Source organism: Limulus polyphemus, unplaced genomic scaffold, assembly GCF_000517525.1.
Source record: "Limulus polyphemus unplaced genomic scaffold, Limulus_polyphemus-2.1.2 Scaffold1448, whole genome shotgun sequence".
In the NCBI taxonomy this organism is placed as follows: Eukaryota; Metazoa; Arthropoda; class Merostomata; order Xiphosura; family Limulidae; genus Limulus; species Limulus polyphemus.
Genome location: NW_013667058.1, coordinates 36,179 through 51,836, shown reverse-complemented (window position 1 = coordinate 51,836; position 15,658 = coordinate 36,179). Strand labels below are relative to the sequence as shown.

At 35.0% G+C, this 15,658-nt stretch overlaps 1 protein-coding gene and 1 long non-coding RNA gene across 6 annotated transcripts in view; one reads left to right on the top strand and one right to left on the bottom strand.

Annotated features, from left to right (window-relative positions):
- LOC111086808 overlaps nt 1-1,702 on the bottom strand; it is a 3,814-nt gene extending 2,112 nt beyond the window's left edge. Inside the window, exon 1 of the long non-coding RNA XR_002611524.1 lies at nt 1,617-1,702. This is a non-coding gene — a long non-coding RNA (uncharacterized LOC111086808). The remainder of the gene's footprint in view (nt 1-1,616) is intronic.
- Nucleotides 1-15,658, top strand: part of LOC106463621 (arylsulfatase B-like) — a 54,108-nt gene that overhangs the window by 14,789 nt on the left and 23,661 nt on the right. For 3 of the 5 annotated variants that reach the window (XM_022391159.1, XM_022391158.1, XM_022391157.1), the window contains exons 5-9: nt 6,709-6,820; nt 8,178-8,229; nt 10,054-10,157; nt 13,000-13,130; nt 14,963-15,039. In XM_022391159.1, coding sequence (XP_022246867.1) covers nt 8,194-8,229; nt 10,054-10,157; nt 13,000-13,130; nt 14,963-15,039 — 348 coding nt within the window. In that variant the 5' untranslated portion in view covers nt 6,709-6,820; nt 8,178-8,193. Of the gene's footprint in view, nt 1-1,353; nt 1,762-6,708; nt 6,821-8,177; nt 8,230-10,053; nt 10,158-12,999; nt 13,131-14,962; nt 15,040-15,658 lie in introns of those variants that run through there. The other 2 variants (XR_002611523.1, XM_022391156.1) reach the window with 1 other exon arrangement.

The window sequence follows — 15,658 nt, the reverse complement described above, 5'->3', positions numbered from 1 at the left end:
TTTCGCTGGCTTTATTTGCTGGGCTTATATACTAAAAAAGAGGGCACCTGGAACAAACTAGAGTTGCCTGGAAAATTCATGATCCTTCTAGAAACTCCAGCGTCGTGTGACTTCCGCTGTCGTAACAATACTAATCAACTGTTTCAACACTATCTCAAGGAACAAAACATTCACTTCTTTACTATAAATAACGAAACAAAAGCCTCTGCAGTCGAACATTTTAGTCGTACTCTTAAAACTAAAATGTGGCGCTATTTTACCCATCATGGAATATTCAAGTACATCTTAGTGTTAAAAAATTTGTCAGTGCCTACAATAGGTTGTATTACCGTAGTATTAAAATGAAACCAATAGACGTTAATCACGCTAATCCGCCTGTGGTGTGGAAATCTCTCTACAAACCACAAACAAAAGAAATGGTAATACCACTGTATTATGGGATATAGAAGGTGTTGTCAGAATTCATTGAACTATTTTGTTACAAATCTTACTAAAATCAATATGCGGTTAAAAAGTTATTTACTATGTAATATGGTTATTCAGACCTTCCTTAGACCAGTATCAAAGAAATGCAATTATTTTGTTTCGGCTGTTCGATAGTTTACAGTTTCCTATCTTTCTACCTGCGAATAACTGCTTTTATATACTTTCTGAGATACTGTTGTAAGGGATTTTTCAAGGGAATCGACCTTCGGATTATAGCATTATAACTTATAAGTCCGTAAACTTAACGTTAACCTACCAGGGAACACCACCTATCATTGTAATTTATAGCCCACAAATAATTTTTCCGTTCATAAAACGTTGGTAATTCCCAGTTGAATTAATCTAACACTGGGATTATTATATCGGAAAACAGTACGTATGAACACCATATTCAAATATTACTGCTTTTAGAAAACTTAACTGTATTACTAAGTAATAAAAAAATAAGGTTACAGTCAACTTTACAAGGAATAATATTCAACTTCGCTCTGTGTATACATCGGGTATCCCGTTACGTTACCACACGTTATTGACAACTTTTACAATACACTATGTTTTCAACTTTATTAGTGCATATAATTAGATACTAGAGACTTTATTTCACCCCTATATATACTGAGACACATTTTCAGTTAAAATTAACGTAGAGACATAACTATAAACCAGTAAGCAACAAAATATAAAAGTTACTACACGTGGCACGAGTAAGAGGAAAATGACCTTCGTTGGTGTTTATCTTCTCTTGTAGTTAGTCACGTGCTTAAAATATGATTGATAGAATTGTACACAGTTGACTGAAATGCTGGCGCTTACAGACATGTAAGGGGTAATAGGTCATAGTCTTTGATTGACTTATTTTCATCACTGACATAACGCAGGAATCTGTGACTTTGCTTTAAATTGTTATCACACAAAAAAAAGTGCAGCGAAATTTAGACGAAGCCCCGAAAGTCTATCTAACGGTTGTTTGTGTAACAGAGCGAAACAACATCCGGGTACCAGTTTAAAATACTATGAGGGACTATTCTTGCGGAAAGTGACAGAAACAAGTAAAACTCCCAATTATTTTCCTGTCCTAAGGAAGATTTACTTTTTATCTTGAGTTGCCTATTGATCAAGTCCAATACTACCTTATGAGTCATATTAGAGGGAACACCATGGTGAACGTAGGACAAAACATTTTAAGTTTTTACATCTTGTTAACCCTAACTCAGAACATACAAGGCCAAAATACGAGTACGCCTCACATCGTTCTGATTGTAGCAGATGATTTGGGTAAGAGCGACCTCTTTATATAGAACTTTGAAGATAAATTTAGCTGATTTTAAAAGGTTTACATAACATATGTCGCACGCGCAAACATATAATTTGTAAACTGTGAAGAAAACTAAATAAGTTATAGACATGATATTAGACAACTGTTGTTTATACTTCAAGAAATGAAAAAAACTGAATAATAGTGATAAAAAAGAAGAACGCACTTCTGAAAGAAACTCCTAGCTTGGATTACTAAGCTAAAAATGTGGGTGCATTATAAAATGAGGAAACTTGTAGTCATTCAGATTTCGTGTTACATTTTGTACTTGGTTTGAGTCAACCATACTCTGTATGAATAAATCAATATTAACTTCTGAACAAAGTAAGTTATACATAGATCAGAACTAAAATATATACGTAATAATAATCATACATAAGTAAATATAATACTAAAACTATACTAATTATAGTGATTAGAATGCATTGTTTTATCAGTTGGGTAACATCGTTGTTAGTGATATTTTCGGCTGTAAATCCAAATAAGATATTTTGAGGTTCAGCTAACCTATGAGGTTCAGATTAGTCCTAAAATCTATATGCTAAGCAACAAATGCAGAATAATATTTATAATAAAATAGTAAACATAAAGTGAAATTAGAAACGATACAAAATAAAAGTATATATATTAAGTATTCTAACCAGCAATGTATCTCTGCACTGTTTCAGCTGTTTGTCTAAGTTTGTTTGTTTGAAATTAAGCACAAAGCTACACAATGGGCTATCTGTGCTCTGCCCACCACGGGTATCGAAATTCAGATTCTAGCGTTGTAAGTCCGCAGACATACCGCTGTGCCACTGGGGGGGGGGCAATGTCTAACTATGAACTATGACATTGTAGTTACACATAGCTCGACCAGCTTAGTAGATTCAGGTTAGTTCTAAATTTATAAACTAAGCTAACAAGTTTGTTCTACATAGCGCAATATTATAATTCATATAAAGATTTAGTGAATGAACTACTGAAAAATAGAAATTGAATAAATAATACATCCACCAAAGGCTTGTGGTAAAATATCAATAGGTCAAAGATTATGTTCAAAGTAAAAATGCCCCTTACTATATGAAGGAAAGGTGAGGAGAAAAATAATCTCACTTTATATATATGATATTTTAATTGTCTTTTACTCACCACAGTGAACCTATATTTATAGTTGTATTTTACTCACCACATTGAACCTATATTTGTAGTTATATTTTACTCACCACAACGAACCTCTGTTTATAGGTGTATTTTACTCACCACAGTGAACCTATATTTATAGTTGTATTTTACTCACCACATTGAACCTCTATTTATAGTTGTATTTTACTCATCACAGTGAACCTATATTTATAGTTGTATTTTACTCACCACATTGAACCTCTATTTATAGTTGTATTTTACTCATCACAGTGAACCTATATTTATAGTTGTATTTTACTCACCACAGTGAACCTATATTTATAGTTGTATTTTACTCACCACATTGAACCTATATTTGTAGTTGTATTTTACTCACCACAGTGAACCTATATTTATAGTTGTATTTTACTCACCACAGTGAACCTCTGTTTATAGTTGTATTTTACTCACCACAGTGAACCTATATTTATAGTTATATTTTACTCATCACAGTGAACCTCTGTTTATAGTTGTATTTTACTCACCACATTGAACCTATATTTGTAGTTATATTTTACTCACCACAGTGAACCTCTGTTTATAGTTGTATTTTACTCACCACAGTGAACCTCTGTTTATAGTTGTATTTTACTCACCACAGTGAACCTATATTTAGTTATATTTTACTCACCACAGTGAACCTCTGTTTATAGTTGTATTTTACTCATCACAGTGAACCTATATTTATAGTTGTATTTTACTCACCACATTGAACCTATATTTGTAGTTGTATTTTACTCACCACATTGAACCTATATTTGTAGTTGTATTTTACTCACCACAGTGAACCTATATTTATATAGAATTTGACGAATATGTAGCGTTGATGCTACTAATTTATTCTTCTCAATTATTCAGCAGACAAAATTTAAGATACTAAAAATAGGTATGGAGTCCATTCTATCATTTGATTCATCACTTATCATCAATTTATACCAGCTTTGAGGAATTACATCCCTCATCAGTAACTTTTGTAATGTTTACCTTGTGCATGAAAGTAGCAGCAGTTTCCTCCAGTGGTAGGTCAGGCGATGTCTCAAGGTTACAACCTTCCATATTTTCTAATGGGAATTACCAGCCGCCTGGAAAGCTCTAGTTGCTCTGGATAACCCTTAAATTATATACTGTTTTAACTAAGTAATGCAAGGTTTAATCATTTTGGAACAAGTCTTGAGAGTATAAATGGTTTTGGAGAACTAGCTCTCCAGTATACGGCAATCATCTAATAATGTATTTGTATCTTGAATAAAGATTATTAGAAAGGAGAAAAGTTTGGTGCTGTAACTGCAGGATATCTTATTGTAATTTTTTTTGCTGATGTGTATTGCCCTTTGCTACTACTCTTATGGTTCTAGCATGACACGATTGTTAGGACAGTCGACTTGCAATCAGTGGGTCATCATCTAAACTCATAACTAAACACGCTTGTTCTCTCTGCAGTGGAGGCATTATAATGTGATGTGAGTTTCATTATTCATTGTTAAAGAGTAGTCCAAGAGTTTGTGGTGGGTGATGTTGACTAGCTGTGTTCTGTGTAGTCTATCACTTCAAACTTAGGGATGGCTAGTGAAGATAGCCCTGGAGTAGCTTTGTGTAAAATCGTACAACACACCCAACTCTTGTATTATTTAGCTTAAATACCCCATTCATGAAGAAATGACATTTTTCACAACTTAAAAGGCTTATGACCAAAAATAAGTGTTATTAACTGAATGGAGACAGTTGTCTAAGAGAGTTGTCAGGTTTAGGGTAAGTCCTCTCCTTTTGCCATTGCTTCAAAGGTCCATGACTTTTTTGCATTACACCCAATGATTCAATAAGAAGAGCCACCAATGTCTAATGCATACAGAATGTCTGATTTGCTCTCCTTCTGAGGGGTGATCTCAGTGTAAATAAAATTATGACAACTGAGAGTCATTGTGATTGTGGTATTTCATCTGGATGTTTGATCAAATGGGGATGGTCTGTATAGGACTACCAGGCCCTTGGCTGCAAGAATAACCCAAACCCACATTGGTCAAAGCCACTTGAGAATGGTCAGAGAAAGACTGGAGGTGCTTTTGGTGTACAAAGTCTGCCAACAAGAGCTGTTTCTCTGAGAGGTGAGATGGCATGCACCAAATGGCAAAGACAGTAAACCATGAGATAATAGTGAACTTCTCTGAGCCGCAGGGTATCCTGCATGACCTGATGATTGCAACTTGTAGTCTGCTACCCTGTATTAGGGACTAATTACTCACTGTTTGGGGTGCTGTTTTTCAGAACAGACTGCCAGGACATGATCTTGAGTCTGGATGGTCGAGCTCTAGACTTCATCACATGCTTGATTGAAGAGCAATTACGGGACTGTGAGACAGTCATTGCTGAGGTGAGCTGAAGGTTGAACTTGGTGGAAAACGTAGTAATACATCAGGCAGCGTTCAAGATTTGGAAGAGAGATTATGCAGATGATTTGCTTAGTAAAAACTAATCCTGAAATGGCTTTAATATTAAAGGGCAGTTTTCAGTTGTTGCCGTGTATTGTAATGCTTGTTAAAGTGTTGTGTCATTTGTGTTGTGTCTAAGTGTTTACAGGGGTGAGAATGTAGAATGACTGGACCCCTGGAACGGGAATATTCACAAGGTAGAAAAGTGGAGAGGTTAAGTAATGATACAGCTCGTCTGGGTAACAGAGGTTTGTGTTTATCAATGTTTGGAATATGACGGGAGCTGGCCGAAGTAATGACAGTTTTAGTTTTTTGAGCGCAAAAGTTAATAAATTGATTAGAGAAAGCTTTACAACCGTATCTTGCATGGAATTGTTGATGTGGGTCTGGTAAGAAAGCCAGTCCACATCACGGTAATTCAGAGAAGTATTCCGGTTCTCTAGTCTCACATTGTATTCCTTGTATCGAGTTGATTTAGAACTGGCAATGGTCACTACCGGCTGGAGAAAGAACTTGGGCTGTTACTAGTGAAACCAAATTTGCCAAGACCGCAACAACATCAGGAGTTGTACTGGATTCAGGTCGAGTATGGGATGGAAAGATCCAGTAATAATGTCCAGGTGGAATGAAATTGACGTAATTCAGATGATCTTCTACGACAATTAATATCAGCATAACAGTATAGTTTCGGAAAGTATGGTCCATGTATTGGAAGAAGTTATGAGGCAAAGGATCTGCTGTTCTAACATAGATAGCGAGTGTGACTACACTAGATGTAAGGTACATAGTGAGTATAAGTTGTAATCGAAAAAAGAAAACTAGGCTTCTTATAGTGGTGGACTGCTTATTATAAGTATGCCATTTTAGCTGTTTCTTACACATCACAGGAATCTATATTTGTATAGGATTTAAAGATCATGTAGCATTAATGCTACTAAATTGTCTAGGGTTACTGATGAGGGTTGGAATTTCTCCAAGTCTGTAGCAAATAACGATATTCGCTGACGATCTAGTTACTTCGTTTCTTAAAAGGGTCGAGGACGTCCCGATTACTATTCAATCCTAATATCCTTCCCTTGTTTTTCCCAACGTTACTCATAGTGAACTTTCTCTTTAAAAACAAAATTTTTGACTTACGCATCAAAACGTTATTTTCAAATAGTTTAGAAAAATAAAAACCCATCGTTTTAAACGAAATACGACAGGGTTAAACTAGTTTCATTCATGTAGTATACACAACAACGTGTGAAGTAGTAGTCAACCAATTATTCGTTTTCCTAACGTATATATATATATTGTTTTTCTTTGTCAATAAAGGATGGAATGATGTTAGCTGGAATAATCCCGACATAAAAACACCTAACTTAGAACGTCTAGCGCTAGGTGGCGTCATCCTGAACCAGTCTTATGTCCAACCGGTTTGTACGCCGTAAGTATTATATTCTGAAATTCTTCAATTTCACCGTAAACATTGGAAACATTTCATATTAAGTAACTGTCTAAATAATAATGTTGAGATAAGTCAGCTTTACCGTCACATTTGTTAGGAACCGTAGTTGTTTTTTTTTATAATCCGGTTAAAACATTAAACCCTATAATTATATATTAAACATATATTGTCATATTGGAGAAAAAAGGTCTCACATATAATTTAATAACTGCAGTTTCCAGTTATATTAGTAGTCACAAGCCAGGCTGATGACATATATTATCCACTCGAGATTTATTTGTCAATAGCGGAGTGGGACAGGTGGGTGTAACCCGAGATTTGGTTTTTATAAAAACACACCTCTGTTCGTTGTTACGTTAAGAGTGGTTGAGTGAAGATATTGATTTTTTCAGCTAGGTTTAATACTCGTTTTATTTCGCTTTCAGTGACATAATAAGTAACTTGAAATGTTTGATCAACCTAGGAACACACAAAGTCCATGCCACGATCAGCTGATAACAGCAAGGTGTACTAAAACCTAGGTACAGAGTCCATGCCACAATCAGCTGATAACAGCAAGGTGTACTAAACCTAGGTACAGAGTCCATGCCACGATCGGCTGATAAGAGCAAGGTGTACTAAACCTAGGTACAGAGTCCATGCCACAATCAGCTGATAACAGCAAGTTGTACTAAACCTAGGTACAGAGTCTATGCCACGATCAACTGATAACAGCAAGTTGTACTAAACCTAGGTACAGAGACCATGCCACGATCAGCTGATAACAGCAAGGTGTACTAAACCTAGGTACAGAGACCATGCCACGATCAGCTGATAACAGCAAGTTGTACTAAACCTAGGTACAGAGTCCATGCCACAATCAGCTGATAACAACAAGTTGTACTAAACCTAGGCTTAGAGTCCATGCCACAATCAGCTGATAACAGCAAGTTGTACTAAACCTAGGTACAGAGACCATGCCACGATCAGCTGATAACAGCAAGTTGTACTAAACCTAGGTACAGAGTCCATGCCACGATCAGCTGATAACGGCAAGGTGAAGAAACGAGTGGGAAAAAGCTGGAAACTAACCAGCCACAAATACTTTTCGACCAGAAATAGTGCAAAATCGTGTTTGATACCAAATCCTTTATCGCGAGTCTATATTTGTTTGATACGAACTTGTAATCAAAGATAGCTACCTATGTAGATATAGCTCATTAAGATGTACATTGATATGCACTTCGATGCTCTTTATAAGTTATATCAATAAAATAGCTGAATGTGTGGTAAAGTGTTATGGCTAAATATAGCTACGTTGTTCAACCGATAATTAGAATACATTTCTTCATCATAGGTCAAGGACAGCATTTATGACCGGCTACTTTCCTTATCACGTTGGTAGACAGGTTCGTATTATATATCATAGAGTTTTAATATCCTGTATGGTATCTACTCTGTAATTATGTTCTGTAACTATTAAGATGGAACTTTTCTAAACATATTTACTGCTCACTACATGAAGAGACACTTATTAAACTGCAATGTAAACTTTGTATACACTGACAGCTTTTTACATACATTACATTTCTTTGAACAGATGTATTTGAATTAAAACAACAAATATAAAGGTATTCGCTCTTAAAAGCAGAAAAAAGTCTGAGCAGTGTTGATCGAATTTCGATGTTAAGTTGGTAGGTGATTGACTCCAGCGGATTTTCGAACAGAAAGTCTTAGAACATGTTGGAGTTACCAGAAAATTACCAATAACAGAAAATTAATATTACCTTATGGTAAATTAAGTCGAATAACGGAAATGGGAAATTAATATTATTTAGTAGTAAATTAAGACGAATAACCGAAAAGTAATAGTATGTAATAGTAAGGTAATTAAATATTAGGTATATAGTAAGACAAGACGAATAACGGAAAATTAATATTACCTTATGGTAAATCAAGACGAATAACCGAAAAGTAATAGTACGTGATAGTATGGTAATTAAATATTAGGTATATAGTAAGACAAGACGAATAACGGAAAATTAATATTACCTTATGGTAATTCAAGACGAATAACCGAAAAGTAATAGTATGTAATAGTAAGGTAATTAAATATTAGGTATATAGTAAGACAAGACGAATAACGGAAAATTAATATTACTTAATGTTAAAACAAGTTAAATAAGGAAAGTTAATATTACGTAATGGCAAGACGGCCAAGTATCAAAAAGTCAACAGTATTCTATGGTAATACGTCCAAGAACTAGAAAGTTAACAGTATTCTATGGTAAGACAGGCAAAGTACTAGAACGTTAACAGTATTCTATAATAAAACGGCCAAGAACTAGAAAGTTAACTATTCTGTGGTAAGACGGGCAAGTACGAGAAAGTTAACAGTATTCTATGGTAAGACATTCCAAGTACGAGAAAGTTAACAGTATTCTATGGTAAGACATTCCAAGTACGAGAAAGTTAACAGTATTCTATGGTAAGGCGGATCAAATACTAGAAAGTTCACAGTATTCTATGGTAAGACGGGCAAGTATGAGAAAGTTAACAGTATTCTATGGTAAGACATTCCAAGTACGAGAAAGTTAACAGTATTCTATAGTAAGGCGGATCAAATATTAGAAAGTTAACAATATTCTATGGTAAGACGGGCCAAGTACGAGAAAGATAACAATATTCTATGGTAAGACATTCCAAGTACGAGAAAGTTAACAGTATTCTATGGTAAGGCGGATCAAATATTAGAAAGATAACAATATTCTATGGTAAGACGGGCCAAGTACGAGAAAGATAACACAATGATATGGTAATACTGTGTGTGTCCAACTAAAGCAGAGCTTCATTAGTTGCCAGAATGTTTGTGTGTGTCCAACTAAAGTAGAGCTTCATTAGTTACCAGCATGTCTGTGTGTGTCCAACTAAAGTAGAGCTTCATTAGTTACCAGCATGTTTGTGTGTGTCCAACTAAAGTAAAGCTTCATTAGTTGTCAGCAGTTGATTACCAGGTTCTCATTACGCAATGGTGACTAAGTCTTTGAATAATGTTTCTATTCATTCTGCAGGTCTTATGTAAGCAAAGTGTGAAATCTGGTTTTAATTTATTGTGAAATGCAATACGGTACATCTTTCAGCCTACAGTTTGTTTAGAACTAAAATTTTTCGTATGATTTTAGGTTCTTAAACGCTTCTCTTGTTCGTAATAATTGCTATTTTGTTTTTGGCAGAATACTTACATTCACCATTTGCAGCCCTCTGGTGTCTTCCTGAATTACACATATTTACCTGAAAAATTAAAACAACTCGGATATTCAACCCATGTTGTAGGGAAGTAAGTGGGTATATATTTAAAGAGGTATTTGAAGAATAATGTACATTAGGAAATACTAATTCACGATATGTATTATTAAAATTAATTTACATCGCATGTTTGTGTGTGTCCAACTAAAGAGAGCTTCATTATTTGCCAGAATGTTTGTTTATGTGTGTCCAACTAAAGCAGAGCTTCATTAGTTGCGAGCTTGTTTATGTGTCCAACCAAAAAAGCTTCATTAATTACCAGCATGTTTATATGTATCCAAGTAAAGTAGAGCTTCATTAGTTGCCAGCATGTCTGTGTGTGTGTCCAACTAAAGTAGAGCTTCATTAGTTGCCAGAATGTTTGTGTGTGTCCAACTAAAGTAGAGCTTCATTAGTTACCAGCATGTTTGTGTGTGTCCAACTAAAGCAGAGCTTCATTAGTTGTCAGCAGTTGTATGTGTTTGTCCAACTAATGCAGAGCTTCATTAGTTGCCAGCATGTTTGTGTGTGTCCAACTAAAGCAGAGCTCCATTAGTTGCCAGCATGTCTGTGTGTGTGTCCAACTAAACTAGAGCTTTATTAGTTACCAGCATGTTTGTGTGTGTCCAACTAATGCAGAGCTTCATTAGTTGCGAGCATGTCTGTGTGTGTCCAACTAATGCAGAGCTTCATTAGTTGCCAGCATGTTTGTGTGTGTCCAACTGAAGCAGAGCTTCATTAGTTGTCAGCAGTGGTATGTGTGTACAACTTAAATAGTACTAAATTAGTTGCCAACAGTCATTATTGGCTCTGTAAAGGATTTTATTTGATAATTTTATATTGTGAAGTTAATACATGACTTTGTTATGAAAAGTAAATAGATATTGCTTTGCAATAGATTACACTGGACAAAAAAAAAGTGCTACTGGAGAAAATTCAAGTGATTTGGGGTAATTTGATGGTGCCGTTTTCAAAAATGTAGGCAGAATTTGTACATCACCCCTAGATTTTCAGTTATTGAAATACCATTCAATCAACTCAGTACAATAGATTTATGCTATGAATTTAAGTTTAACTGGACAGTTTATTTGGTAAAAGGCATACATTTTGGTAACTTCAAACATTGGCTGCATTGTATTGATGTAAAATTCCAAATATATTGTTCATATATACTATTTTTTCTCGATATGTGTGTGTGTAGTAAATTTCACCACTTTTGCTTCATTCCCACGCTCACCTGCTCCGCCCTGGAATCACGAAACCCTCGTGTGCTCAGTTTACTAGAACATTTGAGAAGTCCCTCGACTGAGCATAAAAGAGGCAGAGTCAGTCGCCTCACTCAGTTGGTCACTTCGCCTAGCTCCGCGCACAATCAAAACAAAGATCGATCTTCTTCCTCGCATCATAACCGTTATATGATCAAATTCTGCAAAACTTTGTTTTTTATAAACGATTAAGCTCCTAGTTTATATTTTTTTAGAAAATCATTTGAAATGCTGGCTGTCTCCAGTTTAAGTAAAGTCCGAACATGCAAAAGTCACCCAAACAATTTCTGCTAAATTTGTGGAAAATATATTACAGTTTCAATACTTTGGGTGCAAAATTGGGGACCAAGGAAAACATTTTGCTCCGGATGTGTGTTGTACAGTTTGCACATCTAGCTTGACACATTGGTGGAATATAAAGAGAGCAAGTATGCCTTTCCAATTCCTATGATATGGCGCGAGCCCAAAGATAATCTAATTGACTGTTATTGACTAATGTTTCTGGATATTGAGACATAATTAAACAATACATCAAATATCCAGATATTACATCTGCAATGAAACCAGTATCTCATGGGAATGGTTTTACAGTGCCGCATCCACTAGTGAATTGGGAAACAGAAGAGTTATACTGTCAAGAAGACAATGAATCATCTTCATCAAGTAATCTATTCCTGTGGCACCTCAATATAAACTGCATCATCTGATCACACAAGAAGTGCTAAAAGATCTGATTCGTGACTTGTCTCTATCAAAGCAGCATGGGGAACTCCTTGGCTCTCGTTTACAGCAGTGGAATATATTGGCTCCAGGAACAAGAGTTTCAATTTACCAAAGTCACCATCAAAATCTTGCTTCTTCCTAAAACGTACAAGATACTTTGTGTTTCTATTCAAATGTTGATGCACTAATGGAAGAATTAGATACTAAACATTATCCTCAAAAATGGAGATTTTCATCGACTCATCTAAATTTAGTCTGAAAGCTGTACTTTTGCCCAATTGAAACACTAAGCCATCGATTCCTGTTTCTCATGCTGTGAAAATGAAAGAAACTTATCAAAGCATGCAGATTATATATTCTTAAATGTTATTAAAGAAAAAGTTATTTTCATGATATATAATAATATTTTGAATAAATCTATGATAACTCGAAAACTAGAGGTGATCAGTAATGTTCAACATAATTATTATAATCAGTATCATTACCCCAAAACAGTTGCATTTTTATAGTAGCAAATAATTTATTTTTGTTGCTCATAATTAATTCTACTAATGCATTTATAAGTATACCAAGTATGTTATATTACTAATAATGTAATTAAAATAGGGCATTGTTTCTAATTAATATTTCTGTCAGAATGATAGTGCTTACAATAATATGAAAAATACTTTTAAGTTTAACTGAAATTTGATTTTGAATACGAAAATTTAGTAATAAACCACTATAGCTTATTTTATCCGGTAAATGGCACTTGGGCTACTGTAACTGGTCTTACACTCCAACATTTCGAGGTTTCGATTCATTTTTCGGCTATTATTTGGGTTCAGAAGATTATTATACGCACGATTCTGGTATTTTTTTATTTGATTAATGAAGTTAAATAAAAATTAATTGTAATTTCGACAGGTGGCACCTGGGGTACTGTAATTGGTCGTACACCCCAACTTTTCGAGGATTCGATTCATTTTTCGGTTACTATTTGGGTTCAGAAGACTATTACACTCACGAAACACATCCTTCAGAGTTCAAGAACCGAGGTTAGTGAGTAATAAATCGTACTTCATTGAAGTAATTAAATATAATATCAAATATTATTTACAGATAAAAGATAAGAATCAAAAGCGAAAAGCCACCAAGTGGTCTGTGTGGTATAATGTTATCTAACATTGATGTGTTTTTTATTCTTTCATCTGATATGTCCTTTTCCAAAAATTTTTATTTGAGATAAAAGTCTTTGTGGAACTTTGTCATATTATTTTTTCATTACAGTTTACGTAGCGCATACTGCAGTAACTTAGACTTGTTATAAATAACCGGTGTTAGGTCTTTCAAAAGACTTAAAGGAAAATGCTTTGTTATAAAAATCACTTAAACTGTTGATGTTTTTTTTTTCTATATTCTTGTTAATTGTTTGTTTTGAATTTCGCGCAAAGCTACACGAGGGCTATCTGCGCTAGCCGTCCCTAATTTAGCAGTGTAAGACTAGAGGGAAGGCAGCTAGTCATCACCACCCACCGCCAACTCTTGGGGTACTTTTTTACCAACGAATAGTGGGATTGACCGTCACATTATAACGCCCCCACGGCTGAAAGGGCGAGCATGTTTGGTGGGACGGGATGCGAACTCGCGACCCGCAGATTGCGAGTCGAGCGTCCTAACCACCTGGCTATGCCGGGCCATTCTTGTTAATTTGTTTACTTCGGATTCGAAGTTAGAGTTGTATAAAAATAGCATTTCAAACCTATCTTTTGTCTCCCATAAGTTCACTGCCGTTTTATTCACTTGGAATGACGAATTCTGATATTGAACGAGAGACCTCTTAGGCAACGTCTTGTGTAAGACGAAATAAAGAACTGAAATGCTATTTTTACACACATCTGATTTCGAATCTGAAACTACTAAATTAAAAGGGACGCCAAAAAAAATCTGCAGTTTACTTAATTACAAATTCAAAGAACTTATGAGCTAAAACAAAAAAAATTCTAATAATATATCACCCATACTGTACCTGTTATCCAGTTCCTACTACGCCTTTTGTTCAATACCAGAGCTTATCAGAATGGCTGCAATACGAAAGACACAGTAGTTGTCAAAACGGTATTTATATCATCAGTTGTATGAATAACAACTGTGATGGTGTGAACTAAATTAAGTAAGTGAAGCGTACTTTTATCGGTTTTTATTTGTTATTTACTGATTTTAGGCGTGTTTCTTTCTATTGTTTCACTAGTATTCGACTTTTAAACTGTAACTTTTACATATATTTTCTTCTGGAGCTAAAGGTGTTTTACGTATCTCACACCAAACTAGTTTTCTCTATGTGGTACATAAATGTGTATCTCCGTATGCGTATACCAAAAAGCTTCAGAGAATTACCAAACAGATAGAGTAAGACGCATATTTATAGAATTCCAGAGTCCTCACAATTTTGTGCCGTAATGAAGGAATTTGTTGTATTTTTTAAGTCACCTTCATGTGCTGCCTCTGTAGCAGAGTTTTGTAAGGTTATGATTGCTGTGTAAAACAATATAAACTATTAAACACCAACAAAGAAATACGGTATCTTGTCTATTTCGATGACGAGGAACCCACTTTGAGACTAATAATGCTTGGAGACGGCTTGAATTGGTAATGATTGTTTGTTTGTAATTAAGCACAAAGCTACACAATGGGCTTTGCCCACCAAGGTTTTGTCATCATCAGGTACCTAGTTTAGGACTTTTGTAACGCCACCTGTTGATATTTTTATGAAGTGATAAGGTTTGTATGTTGGTTTTTACAAGCTGTATAGGAGTATAAAGTTTTAGAAACTTTGACAATCCAATAAAAATATATGTAACTACTTGTCTGAAATCGTTTTTCTATCCAGGTTTGAATGAACAGTTATTCCTAGATTTCCGCAACAACACAAAACCGGCCAAAGGATATGATGGCATTTACTCTACTGTAAGTTTAGACAAGACATTCTTTATATAAATAAACAGCGATTTAGACTTTATTTTGATTAAACGAGGCTAATATTGTAGTAAATAGCCCATAATCAACTTAAGATCCAGAAAAATATATTTATTAGGTTGTCAAGAAACTAATGTCGCGTTTTGGAACACTTTCATTAACCACCACCAAAAAACGTACATCACGTACTTAAATGAACCGCCTAAACGCCACGTCAGTGTAGCCTATATAATGTGTAAAATTTAGTATACTCTAATCCCTTATAGTGATGACACACATTCGGCATGTAATGCTGTTTGAATACAAGAAAGAAAACAACACCTCTTTAGCCACAAAGAAGTTTATGGAAATGTTTTGAAAGTTCGCAAGTGTCAACGATGGTTCAGCAAATTTCGTTCATGTTGGAATTGATATTGATGCTCTGAAGATGCTTGTTGAGTCTAACCCAAGGCAACACACTCGTGAAATAGCCCTGAAATTGCATGTTTCTCATTAAATAATACGTAAACATCTAATGAATATGGGAAAACTTCTTAAAGTGGGTGCCTCACGAACTCTCTGATGATCACCGTTTCCAACGTGTGAACGTTGCTTCGTCTCTTCTGGCGCA